The 15,082-nt window shown below is 47.2% G+C and overlaps 1 protein-coding gene across 3 annotated transcripts in view; it reads left to right on the top strand.

Moving 5' to 3' along the window:
* ST3GAL3 (ST3 beta-galactoside alpha-2,3-sialyltransferase 3) overlaps positions 1–15,082 on the top strand; it is a 358,610-nt gene that overhangs the window by 304,343 nt on the left and 39,185 nt on the right. For all 3 annotated transcript variants that reach the window (XM_078854144.1, XM_078854143.1, XM_078854145.1), the window contains one exon: positions 859–1,005. In XM_078854144.1, coding sequence (XP_078710270.1) covers positions 859–1,005 — 147 coding nt within the window. The remainder of the gene's footprint in view (positions 1–858; positions 1,006–15,082) is intronic.

Here is a 15,082-nt window from a genome sequence, read left to right as displayed (position 1 = left end):
AGAAAAAGTTCGTCCTTTCACATGTGCGAGATTTGGTGAACGCGAAAAGGGATGGCTATTGAATTCAAACGGAGAGAAACTATCCACGGTCATTATCTCTCATTTTATCAGCCACCTTCTCTCTGTTCTTGTTATGATCATGAATGTTCTCGCTGTCTCTTTTCTTCTATTGCATGTTAATTCCAAGTAGTTTCCCAGTGGGAGGACACTGGAAGGCGAGTAGGACAGTTCTCTCTAAATTGGCCCCATCCCAATGTCCTGTGTTTCTCCCTCCTTTTTTATGTTTTCCACTCTCTGCAGCTGTGGGTTATTTCTGGAGGCTAGTGGCTCCAGAGTAGCTCTGAAAAGGCCAGCTTGTCACAGAATGAGAAGTGCTCATAGGGGCAGCTTCCAAAGCAAAGTGGCTGCGTCCATCCCCCTGGTCTCTCAGGTTTGCTGAGTAAACACTCTAGGAAGACCAATTTATGGGGAAGACACAATTGTCCTATTTATGGTTTGTTTGGGTTTTTTTATTCTGCACCGTGCGCATGCATGGCAGTTTACAGAGCAAGATAGTGCCTTATAAGCGTACAGCCTAATTCAAGTATGACCCAGCGAGGGATGACAGTACATCTAGGGTAGAAGTGGGACATGGGAAAATGTGATTCATGCACAGGAGGAGTATGCGGCAGACGGCATCAGTTAGAGATTTTCTTGGATGTTTGGCTAATGATTTTTGATCAGCTGTGACCAGTACTAAGGCTGTGTCCAAGGGGAGAATGAGAACAGCTGTCCCTGGTGGATTTTCAGAGGATGACAGGGACATGGCATCTGTATTATCTAACCACCTGTGCTTGTTTTGCTGTCTCCATTCCCTAGAGTGCATCTGATGGATTTTGGAAGTCAGTGGCAACCCGTGTCCCAAGAGAAGCTCATGAGATTCGCATCCTGAATCCGTACTTCATCCAGGAGGCCGCTTTCAGCTTCATTGGCCTGCCTTTCAACAGCGGCCGGATGGGCAGAGGGGTAGGTGCAAGGTGGGGCACAGAAATCGGAGGGGATGGAAGAAGACGACACCAGAACTTGGTCTGTTTACACATCTGCTGCTGGTTGAAAAGGAAATACGAAGTATGGGGTTGCTGATAACAGAACTTCTCCTATTAAAAGTGTGTCAGTAAAGATTGATTGGAGCATTAGAACAGGGCACATAGTGTAAACAAGCAGAGTGAAAACATTTCAAGATCCCCATGTGTGTGAGGACTTAAAGAAACATGTATATCATAATGTATAATTTGGGAGACAATCTGTGATCATTTAATCAGACTGTATCATAATGCTGTATGTACACAAGGGGGCCGTTTGGCATTGCCGACTTGTGTGTGTTCTACCATGCTATTTTAATGTTCCGTTAATTTTTCCCCCTAGATTAATTACTCCAACCCCGTGATCAGTTATTCCTCTTCTTCTGACTCCCTTCAGTGGGTCAATATCTTTCTGGTAATGAGAAGGCCAGAATTTGAATGCAACGCTTTAGGTGTAGTTACCACAGAGTCATGCTGTGTGGTGTGATGGCTTTGCATACAGCCCCAAACTGCATCCCAAATTGGGTCCCAATCTTCAGTGTTGAGATGTGAGAGATTAATATGCTTTGGCTCATGTCCTAATTAACAAGAGTAAGTATGACTCTACCCAGGACCCTTTCATCAGCTCCTATAACCTGACCTTTTCTTCGGGAATATAGCAGTTGACAGGCCAGATCAGACCAAGAGGCCTCTGTAACGAGGCTGGTTCTGGCGGGACCCCACGGAGAGGTGCCAATTCAGGACAAATTGCTTCGAGCAGGGCAGTTACAGCCCAAGGCTGGGGTTTTTCCACCTCTAAAGCAAACCAAACCAGCCAGACAGAGAGGACTTTGGTTTTACCCCACTGGCTAACCATAAGTCACATAAGCAATTCCCTTAGACACTCCAGTTTCCCAGTATCCCCACCAGTGCCACTCATTATGGGGACAGATGGTTATGAAAACCAATACCCCAGTAAAAGAAAAAAAGGTTCACTCGATCTCAAAGGACCACGCCCCAGATCCAGGTCAATATACAAATCAGATCTTACCCACAAATAACGCTGTTGCCAATCCTTTCGAATCTAAAGGTTTATTCATTAAAGGAAAAAGACAGAGAAGAGAGCTAGAATTGGGTTCAATGGAATCAATGACATACAGTGATGGCCAAGTTCTTGGTTCAGGTTTGCAACAGTGATAGAATAAACTGCAGGTTCAAATCAAGTCTCTGGAGAACATCCCCAGCTGGGATGGGTCTTTCAGTCCTTGGTTCAAAGCTTCCATGTAGCAAAGTCCCTCCAGAGGTAAGAGGCAGGACTGAAGACCAGATGGAGGAGCTGCAGCAGGTTTGTATAGTCTCTTGCCATGTGGTCTCTTTGTTTGTTCCAAAGACAAGCTGCCCATCCCATGGCCTGGAAACACCTCAGAGTTCTGTCCATGGGCAGGTCCCTGCATACCTGGCTGAGTCCCAAGGTGTGTCTGCCTTCTCTCTGTGGGTCAGTTGTGTAGCTGAGGGTCCTTAATGGGCCACCCAGCAGGCTAGGCAGAGCTGACACCCACTTGTCTGGGGTGTCCCCCAGAAGCAGAGCATAAGTTTGAAATACAGACAGTATAGAGCCAATACTTATAACTTTAACTACAAAAATGATACACACATATAGACACCATAATCCTAACCAGCCAACCATAACCTCGTCTTAGACACCTTATTAGACCCCCTATATACAAGATTGGTGCCACTACAGGACCTTAGTTGCAAGAATGATCTATACAGTCCCAGATTATGTCAATAATGTCACAGCCCCCTATCCCAATACCCGGTCCCCATAGTGGTCAATGTGAGCTGTTCTGGAAGAAGGTGCAAAACATACATATCACACACAAAAACTACATTCAAATAAGATTGCAGGGTCAAGCTCTCAAAACTGAGGAAATGCCAGAATTAAGGCTGCCTGTGCAATCTTAATTCAGCCCCTTTGTACAGCTACATTAGGTCAATCATTACTTATACAATCACATACTGTCATTTCCAGACAAATCCTGCCTCATTCAGTGCATAGGATGGACGATGCTCACAGAATGAACAGCTGTTCAATAATCTGTGTTCTCCTTGTTGTTCAATGTGTGGCCCTATTCCTTGTTTATTGCACACTTCAAACCTTGCTCAGAAGACAGAATTACAGATTTCCCCACTGGCATGTCTCTGGGGTCACCACTGTAGTACTTGAATGCTTCGTATACATTAATTTATTTATTTTCACAACACTTCAGTGAGATGAATGGGTTTTATCCCCATTTTCTCCTTTGAGTGTGCTCTGCCTATTCCTACTCATGGGCTGCTTTGACTGGCGCAGCCTGAAGGGTAGAACTCTAGCTAGCAGCAGCCTTTGGAGTGCTCACCTGTCTCCCTCACCCTGTCCTCCGTGAACATGGGAAATTCCAAGGTGAGGGTACAAACAGGATGCGGCGCTCCTACAGCCTCGTTTCCTTCTAACCCTGAGCAGGGGAATGGTTTTGTGTGAGGCGCCAAAATCCCCTCAGAGCTGTGATTAGTTAGCTGGTTTAAATCCTAGTTATGAAGTAGTTAAATTGTTGTCAGTTAGGTAATAATATAGTTACAGTAAGTTAGTTACCTGGTATGGAACTGAGGAACAAGCCTGATTTCAGAAGATGTGTATTTTGTCTGGTAGTGTTCCTGGCATCAGATACACATGCTTGATCCCATGTTTATGTGAAGGATACTCACCCTCCAAGTGTTCAGTTTGCTCAGTGTTCACAATGAGATCAAAGAAGAAAAGACAAAAGAGGCTTCAAGCAATTCTCTTACAAGAAGCACAGTTGGCAAAATCCTCCAGAACTTGGAAAGGACAAGATTCCAGGAAAGCCCACAGGCTGGCACAGACATGTCTACTAGAAAGAAAGATAAATCTTCCTCCTCTCCATCTAGTGCTCAAAAAATCTGGTGACAAGGATGAGAAAAGGAAACCCACCAAGGTGCGGGCCTCTTTGTTTACAGACAACCTTTTGGATAAAGTTTTGACTGGCAAGACAGCTCTCAGCAGTGTCAGCCTCTTTGAAAAGAGCCAATCCATGGGAGAAAGATTTTTCTAAACAAAACATATTTAAGGAGCCCATGCATGATATATATCCTCATGGGAAGGTGAGGAAAGATTCCTTTCCGCAAAAAAGAACAGGAGGTCTTGTGGCACTTTAGAGACTAACAAATGTATTTGAGCATAAGCTTTTGTGATTCGATATTCTTGGATCCGGATGAGCCAGTTCTGAAGGTGAGACTTAAGTAACAGGTGAGATGAGGGAATGCTGCAGCACCACAGCATATAGTAGTCAAGGTTCGTAGATCAGAACCATCCCTGGTTCAGGAAGAGATCAGATCCATCCCTGGTTCAGGAAGAGATTGAATCAGGTATAGTAAGAGAACAGGCAGAAGATGTATGCAACAGCCTCAGATATGTGTTTCTCCAGAAAGGAGAGGATGTTTAGAAGAATTCTGAATTTCTCCTCTAGTTTCACCACCTAAAACACCCTCTGTTTTCCCAGCGAAGAATTTTTCTCCCGTTTCCTTGTCCAGCCAAGGGTATTGCTGTCTCCAGTTCTTTCTGAACCGAGAATGACCACAGTGAGGAGTAAGAATATTGATTGCAGACCAGATCCACACAAGAAGTATTATGGACAAAGGCACTCCTATACCTCAGAACCGTCTGGACAAAGTTATGTACAACCAGAGCCAAAGATGGTTTTCTGGCCTGACTGGCAAATGCCACTTTATAGATGGGCCTGTTTCTTTTACTGGTCACAGCTATGGGTTCATGTCTTCATGATTGGCTTTTCTGGCAACAGTGCACAGGTGTGATCGGCCTGATTGCTGTAAGCAGGGAAGACTGTCCTCTCCCTTTTGCCTGTGCTCAATGTGGGGCTTGTAAACCCCATCACATGCCCAGATCCTTTTCAGCAGTATGACCACCTAGCCAGCAATTCCCCATTTCGTATTTGTGCACTTGAATTTTCCTTCCTAAATGAAGTACTATGAACTTGTCTTCATTGAATTTAATCTTCTTGAATTCAGATCCGTTCTCCATTTTGTCAAGGTCGTTTTGAATTCTAATCCTGTTCCCCAAAGTTCTTGCAACCCCTCCCAGCTTGGTGTCATCTTCAAATTTTATAAACATACTCTCCATTCCTCTATCCAAGTCATTAATGAAAATATTGACTAGTACTGGATCCAGGACTGACCTCTGCAGGACCCCACTGGATACACCCTCTCCTTGACAGCGAGCCATTGATAACTACCCTGTGCATATGGTCTTTCTTCAGGCTCTGCTGACTTGAATACATCTAACTTACCTAAATATTCTGTAACCCGTTTTTTCTCTGTTTCAGCTCGTGTTCCTTCCCCCGGGTTGTCAGTATTACTTGTGTTGAATCTCTGGTCACCATTACCCTATTTAGTGGAGACTGAAGCAAAACAGGCATTAAACACCTCAGCTTTCTTGATGTCGTCAGTTATGAGGTTTCCTTTCCCGCTTCATCTTTCTTTTGCTCCTTATGTATTAAAGAACCTCTTCTCGCACCAGGTCTGCCTCCGTCTGGACCTCAGAACAAGTGTTACCTTTAACACTGTTTACTTGTGTTATTTTCTCATTCCAAAAAAGGAGGGGGGCCTTCGTCCCAGTTTGGATTTAAGGAAATTAAACACATTTAAAAGTTTCATTTCCACAAGCTTTCTCTAACTTCTATAATCCCTTCTCTTTCCCTTCTGGATTGGTTTGCAGGTCTGGACTTAAAAGACGCATATTTTCGTATTTCAGTAACACCTTGTCAACGGAAATGCCTGCGCTTTGTGGTAGGGAAGGACTGGTTGTGGTGCAAGGTCCTCCCCTTTGGATTCAGTGTCCTGGGTATTTACAAAGTGCCTGTCTGTAGTAGCAGCATACCTAAGAAGGCAGGGGATGTTTGTTTATCCATATGTGGACAACTTGTTAATATAAGTGTCGTCCAAGGCAGACATCATAGAAATATGGGACTGGAAGGGACCTCGAGAGGTCTCTAGTCCAGTCCCCTGTGCTGAAGTAGGACTAAGTATTATCTAGACCGTCCCTGACAGGGGTTTGTTTAACCTGTTCATAAAAACCCCCAGTGATGGAGATTCTACAACTGTCACGACTGTGACATGGGGGTCTGATCAAGAGGTCAGAGCAGGAGTCAGGTTTTGTCCCTAATTCTTGTGTTGTTTTTTTATTAGTCATCCTTTGTAATTTGAACTAGTTGCCACTTTTTATGTGACTTTTTTTTTTTTGAGTTTCGGTTTGTTGAAGATCTGGTTAAGCCAGGGTGGTGTCTTCCCACATTTCCTTCCTTCCTACACATTGGGATAGTTTGCTCCTGTGCCTTTAAAAAGCTGTGAATTTTCCTGAACTCTTTTTTTCCCCGCAGACTTGCTTCCCACACGATCTTATGTACCAATTCTTTGAGCTTGCTAAAGTCTGCCTTCTTGAAGTCTATTGTCTTTATTCACTGTTTTCCTTCCTACCATCCCTTAGAATCATGAACTCTATCATTTCATCATCACTTTTATTCAAGCTGCCTTCTACCTTCAAATTCTTAACCAGTTCCTCCCTGTTTGTCAGAATTAGATGTAGAACGGCCTCTCCCCTAGTTGCTTGTTCCACCTTCTGCAATAAAAGGTTGTCAACAACGCAGTCCAAAAATGTGTTGTGTAATCAGTGACTTGCTGTTTTATTTTCCCAACAGTTGTCTGGATAGTTGAAGTCCTCCATCATGACCACTGCCATCATATTACATGTAAAGCAGATATTTTCAATTTGCCATTCTGGGATTACAAATAAATTGGGAAAAGTCATTCTTAAACTCGACTCAGAGAATCCTCTTTATGGGGCCATATAGTGACCATACTGTGGCAAGAGCCTTTCTCCCAGAGGGGAGAGATGTAAAAATAAAAATCTCTCTATATCTCCGTCTCCAATGTCCACCCCAACAGATTCTCTTTTTTCTGGGTTTACTGGCACCAACCATGGCAGTGACACCATATGCTCGTCTTCAGCTGAGGATCTTCAGCACTGGTTAGCAGTCCTGACAATCTAGGCTCACACCCCAGTTCCCCCTACACACAGCTAAGTTCCATCCCAGTCTCCTTGTCTAGCCGGTCCCAGTTCCCCCTGTCCCTCTGGATTTCCAGGTCCTCATCCAGCCTATCTTTCTCCCCCAGCCTGGCCTCCAGTCACCACCCCCAACCCTGCCCATGTTCCCAGTTCCCACTGGCTCCCGGTCTCAGCTTTCCTTTCCAGGCTCAGTGGCTTTGCCCAGCCAGTCCCAGTTCTTCCCCTGTATCCTGGCTTCTCATGAGATCCGTTGTCTCTCCCCCTTTACCTCCTTCCTCCTCCCCCCAATGCTCCCCAGTCCCACCTACTGGCTCCCAGTGTTCTTTCTGCCCCATTTCCCTGCATGGCTCCTAATCCCAGTGTTCTGGGACACCCAGTCCCAGTCTCTCTCCCCCTGCCAGCCACCAGCTCCAGTTTCTGCCTCCCCCCAGCTCCTTGTTCCATCTCTAACCCTCCCCCACCCCACCCCCACCCAGTCTGGCCCCGGCATTCAAATCAGGTCGCTTCCTTCCCCCACGCTGCCTGGGTCCAACGAGAGAGGCACTGAGAGTACAGAAGAGACTGGCTCCCTGCTCTCAGTCAGGTGCCTGAGACTGGCCCTGCCCTAGTCCATAGCAGCATAGACCTGCAATTGCAGGGAAAGCCCTGCTCAGCTCTGGACTGGAGCTTCTGTGGACAGGCTCTTCCGGGAATTTAGCTGCTAAAATCTGAGCCTCTCTTGAGCAATGTTTCAAAGGCTTATACATTGCACGAATTTGGACAGATTTTCACAGAGTTGACAAAATGTCAAGTTCAGTGGTGGGCAACCTGCGGCCCATCAGAGTAATCTGCTGGCGGGCCAAGAGACAGTCTGTTTACATTGACCGTCAGCACACATGGTCGCCTGCAGCTCCCAGTGGCCGTGGTTTGCCGTTCCCGGCCACTGGGAGCTGCGGGCGGCCGTACCTGTCAACAGTCAGTGTAAACAAACTGTTTCGTGGCCCGCCAGCAGATTACCCTGATGGGCCGCAGGTTGCCCACCACTGGTCAAGTTCCTTCTTCAACACTTGGCAGGGCTCGAGATTTTTCAAAGAAAACAGCATCAGAATTTTTTCATGTGGGGAAACAACATATTTTCTGGTTTCAGAGTAGAAGCCTTGTTAGTCTGTATCTGCAAAAAGAACAGGAGGACTTGTGGCACCTTAGAGACTAACAAATTTATTTGAGCATGAGCTTTCGTGAGCTACAGCTCACTTCATCGGATGCCACAAGTACGCCTTTTCTTTTAACATATTTTTCCTTGGCCTCATTCTCAGAAACCATCGAACCGTTTTGGCAAAGTTTCTCCCTACCCCCACCCCAAAGTCAGTCTGAGGCAGTCACCCAGCATGGAAAATTTCAGTCCGGATTGTTAAAGCTTGGCAAAATTATAAGCAACTGAAAACAGGGTCGTATAATGGCAAGTGTTGGGCACCCTTAATAATGGGCAGTGCTCCCAGCCCTATTTATAAGTAGCCTTCCATAGACTGTTACAGGATAACCTGCCGCCTAGGAGACTTGTCTCCTAACCCCTATAGACGGTGCCTTGAGCCCTGAAGAAGGGTCCAAATCTCTTCCAAAACTCTTATTATTTTAATATTTACGATTATCTCTCTGTCTATTCTTGTTGCCCATATAAATATCTAATCTTTATTTTTATCCTGCTGAGCTTGTCTCTAATCATATCCAGTGGCAACGAGTTCCACAAGCCAAATGCGCATTATGTAGGGCTTGTCTACATAGAGAGTTAGTGCACGGTAGGCCAGAGTGTAAACCAACAGCACACTAGCTTACCATGCTCTAACTCATCGCGTGGACCCTGCTACAGTGAGCTAAAAGTTCAGTGGTGCACTTTGACGTACCACCACTGAAGTGCGCTAAGGAACTTCTAGTGCACTGTAGCCAGGTCCACATGGTGAGATAGTGCTCTGCAAGCTAGTGTGATGTAGATTCACACACTGACTTGCTGTGCTTTAACTCTCCATTTAAACAAGACTGGGAGGGGCGGGGATCACAGCTCCTTTTATCCATTTTGAATTTGCTGCCTTTCGGTTTCATAGACTGCTTCCTGGTTCTTGTGTTATGAGAGAAGGTGACTAGAAACTCCCAATCTACCTCGTTTAAACAACACGTTGTTTGTCTACTTTGGCTTTATCATGTTCCCTCTTATGTGTCTCCTATCTAAGATAACGAGTGCCAGTCTTTTCAGTCTCTCCCTGTAGAGGAGTTTTCTTATGCTCCTAATTACTCTCCTTGCGGTTCTTTGGATCTCCTCTGTTGCTGCTCTGTCCTGGGGAGACCAGGAGTGAACACTGTATTCCCAGTGAGGGCTCTAAAGGAGAGTCTTCTGCAGAGCTACATGTATGTGGGGTCTGAGAAGTAGGGACGATGCTGCCTACAGATTGGGAACATCATTCCCCGCCGTGCACTCTGCCCACCAGAGCTCAGTGTTCGGTGGAGCATCATGTCTGTAACAGACCAGCTCCCCAGGCTTGCTGCCATTTAGTGAGCAGTAGGGCAGTTCTGTGCTCACAGATTGGTTGGGAGGGAGACCACAGCCGGCACTCTGGGTTCCCTAGCTGTGTGCTTTCGGGTGATGGTTTTATATTTCCTCTCCCTGTGCCGGCACACGTCGACCATTATTCATTAATAACTAAGTGCAAAGAGAGAGAGAGAGAATAACAAAACCAGTTAAAAATCTCAGACTTGCCTCAGAACGGCATGCCTCAGACAGCTCCTGGAACTGGATCTCCCTCGCCTCTCACAAAGGCACTGTCTCTGCATTCGTCTTACGACACTGAGTCCTGCACCTGGCACGTGGTGAGCTAGGGAGCTGGTGCCACTGACTGGTGCTCGGTTAGCCGACCTGCTTGCTCCTAAATGAGCCAGCCCGGAGCATGTTTGTGCATTTGATCTGACTGACGAACAGCATTGCTTGTCATGCTGTGAATGAAGAGTGAACTGTTTGGAATCATTGGGAGTTCAGTGCTAGATTTTTGTCCAAGTGCTGATAGGTGGATGCCCAGAGATAGGAAACCCTTCAGAACCAGCCAATGTGCCCCATTAAAGAGCTGCAGACAGATTCAGTCTAGTAGGACTGATCTTGTGCAGAGGTTTGTATGCCTCTGGTGGCGTTCTGCAGCAAGCGCGCACACGCAGTTCTGGATGCACCGAATTTCTGCTCTAGCAAGTAGAGTTCCCTACACCAGCCATTCCCTCCCGTAGGAATCCTGACTCTTGCTGGTTACTCTAGTGGCTATCCTGGGAAGGAGGTGTCTGACAGGCCCTGAGGAGGGACAGAAACCACCAGACCTTTATTTTCTCTGGACTTGGTTTTATTTTTAAGCATGGTATCTTAATACACAAGATATTTCATTTGCTCTGAGAGGAACAGCGAGTATCCGGAAATGAGAATGCTGTGAACTGAAGTTTATGAGGTTTTGATAGGTTGTTTAACACACATCAGATTGGGAAACCAAGAGGGCTTAATTGGAACCTGATGTTTCACTTCATGAAAGTCCATTTGGGCATTTAGAAGAAAACTAGTTTATGAGTCTTTCTGAGAAGCAGGCTCTGTGGGTGCCCGCTGTCGGATTGTGTAGCTGATAGTTCGCTGCATCAGCAGGCCTGCCTGGGGCAGCGAGAGCCCTGCAGGTGCAGGAGAATGGGGAGCCGGGGTAGGTGGGGGCAGGTAGGAACTGGAACATCATGATGCAGTGATTCCATCAGAGCTTGTCTGAAGGGAAGGGAAGAAGGTCCCATGGGTGCAAATATGATGTTTAACGTCATGCAAACTCTTCCATCAGTGAACTTCCAGGGGTGCCCAGGCTGCCTGCACTCCAAAGGAACATGGCTGACTTTTGCAGCAGCCCAGAAACGGAGCAGTTACAGAGGGGAGGAGGAGGGGAGTAGGACCCTGTAGCTACAGGTTTGACATAGCCCATGTCACTGGAGAGTTTAAATGGGAGAAGGAAATGGGACCGTGCAGGGATTGGTATTGTGACTCATTCTCCCAGACCGGGAGCGTTCCTGCGAGGGAATTTGGCCCCTATAAAGCAGGGTCATCAATGAGCATAATCCAGATAATTTCACCAGTGAGACTGCTGGGAAATAGAACCCTACAGCTGCATTACTGCGGCCAGAACTGCTCAGTCCGGAACTGTGCTCTAGAAACACCTGCCCTGGAACCGCTGTGAGCGTGCGAGGGCTCTGTGTTGTCAGGAGGGGATGCAGGGGAGGGCAAAGGAAAGCCCTGAGGAGCTGTAATAAAGCTGTATCACGCTGCAGGGTCAGGCTCTCCACTGGGGAGTCTGCTCAGGGGCCGATTGGTGTCCTGCACTGCTCATGCGTATCAGGTATCCTCGCTCAGGAGGATCAGGGCTCATAGACTCCTCAGGAACCAAGGCCGACATGAAATCCTCATCAAGAGCAGTAATAGTCCACTCATCTTTGTTTGCAAATGCTTAAATAAACGTCCAGACTCTTCTAGCACTCCACATATGGTAACAATATGCTGCCAGTTACCATGGTAATGTTTGGGCTTTTGCAGTGAGGTTGAGGAGGGTAAGTAAATGGCTCAAGGCTGATCTCAAAGCGTTTTTTCCAGGATTTAATAAAGGGTGAATTCAGGAACTTCCTCTGCTTTGCTAATGTAATTGGGGCCAGATGGGCCCGGAGGATGACAGCAGGTCCAAGGAAGAGGCGTGTTCAGGTTGCATGCATAGCACGGGTGTCAGAAGGTTCCTTGAAAGCAGCGTGGGGTTAGAGTGGGACATAAGCTCACTGGGAGGGAGAGTCCAAGGCTGGACCGACAGGGAACAGTGGCCCCTCTTTGGGGATGAGCAGACGTTCCTGAGGCTGCAACAGTCCGTTTGCCACATTCTTCCTGGGGGTTAGCAAGGGCTGGGGAGCACAGTTAGTCCAGACTCCTAAAAAGTAAGCAAACCATTTCCAGTGCTTTGCTGTCTGTGCGTTGGGGGACAAGTTGGAGGCAAGGTTGTTTGGGATCTCAGTGAGGTCCAGGGGAAACTGTTTTCTTGGCAGGAGCTGTGGCCTTGTTACCGCATGAGGGCGGTGTAATGCAATCCTTGGGTCCTACCAATGTGTGTGGTGGGGTGCAGAAGCAGCGTAAGGAAGGGAGGGATCTGACTGGTCTGACATCCCCATTATTCCAGTCTCAGCTGTGCTTCCTTTTTCTGCACCATATGTCGTCATAGGAGGCAAATAGAGAGCCAGGGAAAGGGGCCACTCAGCTGCATTTCCAGTTAGTTATAGCAATGGTTCAAGTTAAACACAAGCTTTGAGTCTGCAAGAGAGTGAATGTACTTCTCTGCAGTGTGTGCTGGACTGATAAATCCATCAGCACTGCTGGGCAAGCTACTGAGTGTCAAAAGAGATCCCCTCTTCCTGATCCCCATGCTGTCCTCTGCAGTGCCAATCATCTGTCCAGGAACCCTCATAGACAACAGAGTAGGGAGTAGTGTTGCAAGGTGCCCAGTTTTCAACCAGAAAGTCTGGTTGAAATGGGACCTGACAGTGTCCAGTCAGCCCTACTGACAGGACACCCAAAGTCCAGTTACTGCAGGCATGGAGGCACCAGGTCATTACCCATGCCAGCCTCTACCCAGCCGGAGCCGCCTCCTACCTGCATTGGGCAGCTGCAGCTCCCAACCTCGGCTCTGCAGGCGAGTCCCTCCCAACCCAGGCAGAGAGGAGAGGGGAAAAGCAACTGGGGATGGGAGTGGGAGAAAGAAAAGCAAATGGGGGCAAAGCCTCAGGGGTAGGGGCGGGGCCTTGGGTGGAAACGGCAGGACCTCGTGAGAAGAGGCGGGGCAGAGGAAGGGCCTCGCAGGGAAGAGGCAGGGGTGGGGTGGAGGAAGTTCTGGCACTCCTGCTAGAGTGTCCAGTTTTTAAAGATTACAAAGTTGGCAACCCTAGTTGGGAGAGCTAGTTCAGAAGTGGTCAGAGGCACAAATCATTCAGGAAAGAGAGTGGGGGGCTCTCCATCTGCCATTAAATAGGAAAGCTAAAATCTACTGGGGCATCACATTTCCTCTATTGGCCAGTCACTATTTTGTCCCTTCTCTCTACCATCTAATCGCTAACAGGTTCAGAAGAATCCCCCATTTACAGAAAGAGATGAGATGGGAGGCTGGGGAAGGGACGGGGGCACGGAAAGCAAAGAGACACTTTTGTTTGTTTCTGATTTGGGTTTTGTCCGCACGGAGTCAGCTGCAGCCCTGGATTTTGAGCTCCTCCGTCAGGGACCACGTCTGTCTGTGTGTTCTGTAGAATGCTGAGCACTTTCTCGATACTTAGTAAGTGACTAACTTTCTATTTAAAATGGTGCGATTTCAAATTCTGGACCTTTTTGGTCGTAAGACCTACTCGTCAGCAACATTTCAGTTCAGGAGAGCTGACCACCAGGCACCGTGTGACCACCTGAACTACGGGAAGTTTAATGCTTTTAGTGACCATTTACCATGGGAACGTCTAGAACAGCTCAGCGCCATAATAAAGGAGGGTCAGCTCCTGGCAAAAATTTCACAGCAGTCTTTACTTGATGCAGCAGACACTGCATCCAGGTCCGTTTCCACTGCAGTAGTGATGAGGCAAGCTTCCTGGCTTCAGTTGTTGGGTTTCTGCGGGAGCTACAGTCAACGGTGGAAGATTTACTTTTCGATGGCCAGAAGCTTTTTCCAGATTCCATGGACAACTCACTTCATACTCTAAAGGACTCTAGAGCGACACTTGGGTCTTTAGGGATATACGCACCTGCAAATAAAAGAAAGTTTATCAGGTCTCAATTGGCACAAAGATCCTGCCCTGCTCAATTTTCCGGCTTCTATGGGCCACCAGAACCATTGGCTTAAGAGGTCAAGGTTCCCCCCCCGCCCCCCGCAAAAAGACTTGTAGCTACCTCGACTGCTTCAGCCCAGCCATCAACATGGTCCAGACTATAATGTCAGACAAACGGGTGTCAGAGGCCATTACTTCTGTTTATTCTATCCATTTACCTCCATCCCAGCCTTCCAACCTCTTCAGGGACCTGTCTCATGATCAATTGCGGACACAGGAAATCTCATTGCTCCTTAGTCTAGGAGCCATTGACCCAGTCCCACTTCAACACGGGAAAAGGGTCCTGTTCAAGATATTTTCTGATACCCAAGAAAAACAGGAGTTGGAGGCTGATATTAGATCTCAGACAATTGAACAAGCATGTCCAACATCTGAAATTCAGGCTGGTGTCCCTAGCAGCCATAATTCCCTCCCGGAACTAGGGGACTGGTTTGCGACCCTTGACCTCAAAGATGCTTACTTCCACGTAGCAATTCATCCTTCTCACTAAAGATTTCTTTGTTTCACATTCAATCACGATCATTACCAGTGCCAGATTCAACCTTCTGCCTGTCATCCTCCCCAAGGGTGTTCTCCAAAATCATGGAAGTCTTTCCCTACCTCAGCAACTGGCTGCTCCAGGATCAATCATGTCAGGAGGAATGGTCGGCAGTTCAAACAACAACTTTATTATTCCAAAGTCTAGGCCTGCAGATAAATCTCGAGAAATGGATCTTGACCCCCTACACAATGAATTCTCTTTATGGGGGCATTTTTGGATTTGCTGATGGGCAGAGCTTATCTCCCTCTTGACAGGCTCCTTATGCTAAAAAAGAGTGTGACTCAGCCTCACTTTTCAACAAGGGCATGTCTGCAACTGCTGGGGCACATGGCAGCTTGTGTTTTTGTGACACATAATGCCAGGTTGTATTTTCAATGTCTCCAGAGGTGGTTTAGGACAGTTTTTGTACCCAGCAAACACAGTCTGAACAAGCAGGTATCAGTACCCAGCCGGGTCCCACAGTCACTCACCTGGTGGATGAATCCTTCC

This window comes from Lepidochelys kempii, chromosome 8 (genome assembly GCF_965140285.1).
Source record: "Lepidochelys kempii isolate rLepKem1 chromosome 8, rLepKem1.hap1, whole genome shotgun sequence".
NCBI lineage: Eukaryota > Metazoa > Chordata > Testudines > Cheloniidae > Lepidochelys > Lepidochelys kempii.
The sequence above is the reverse complement of the archived record's forward strand: the minus strand, read 5'-3'. Positions and strand labels throughout refer to the sequence as shown.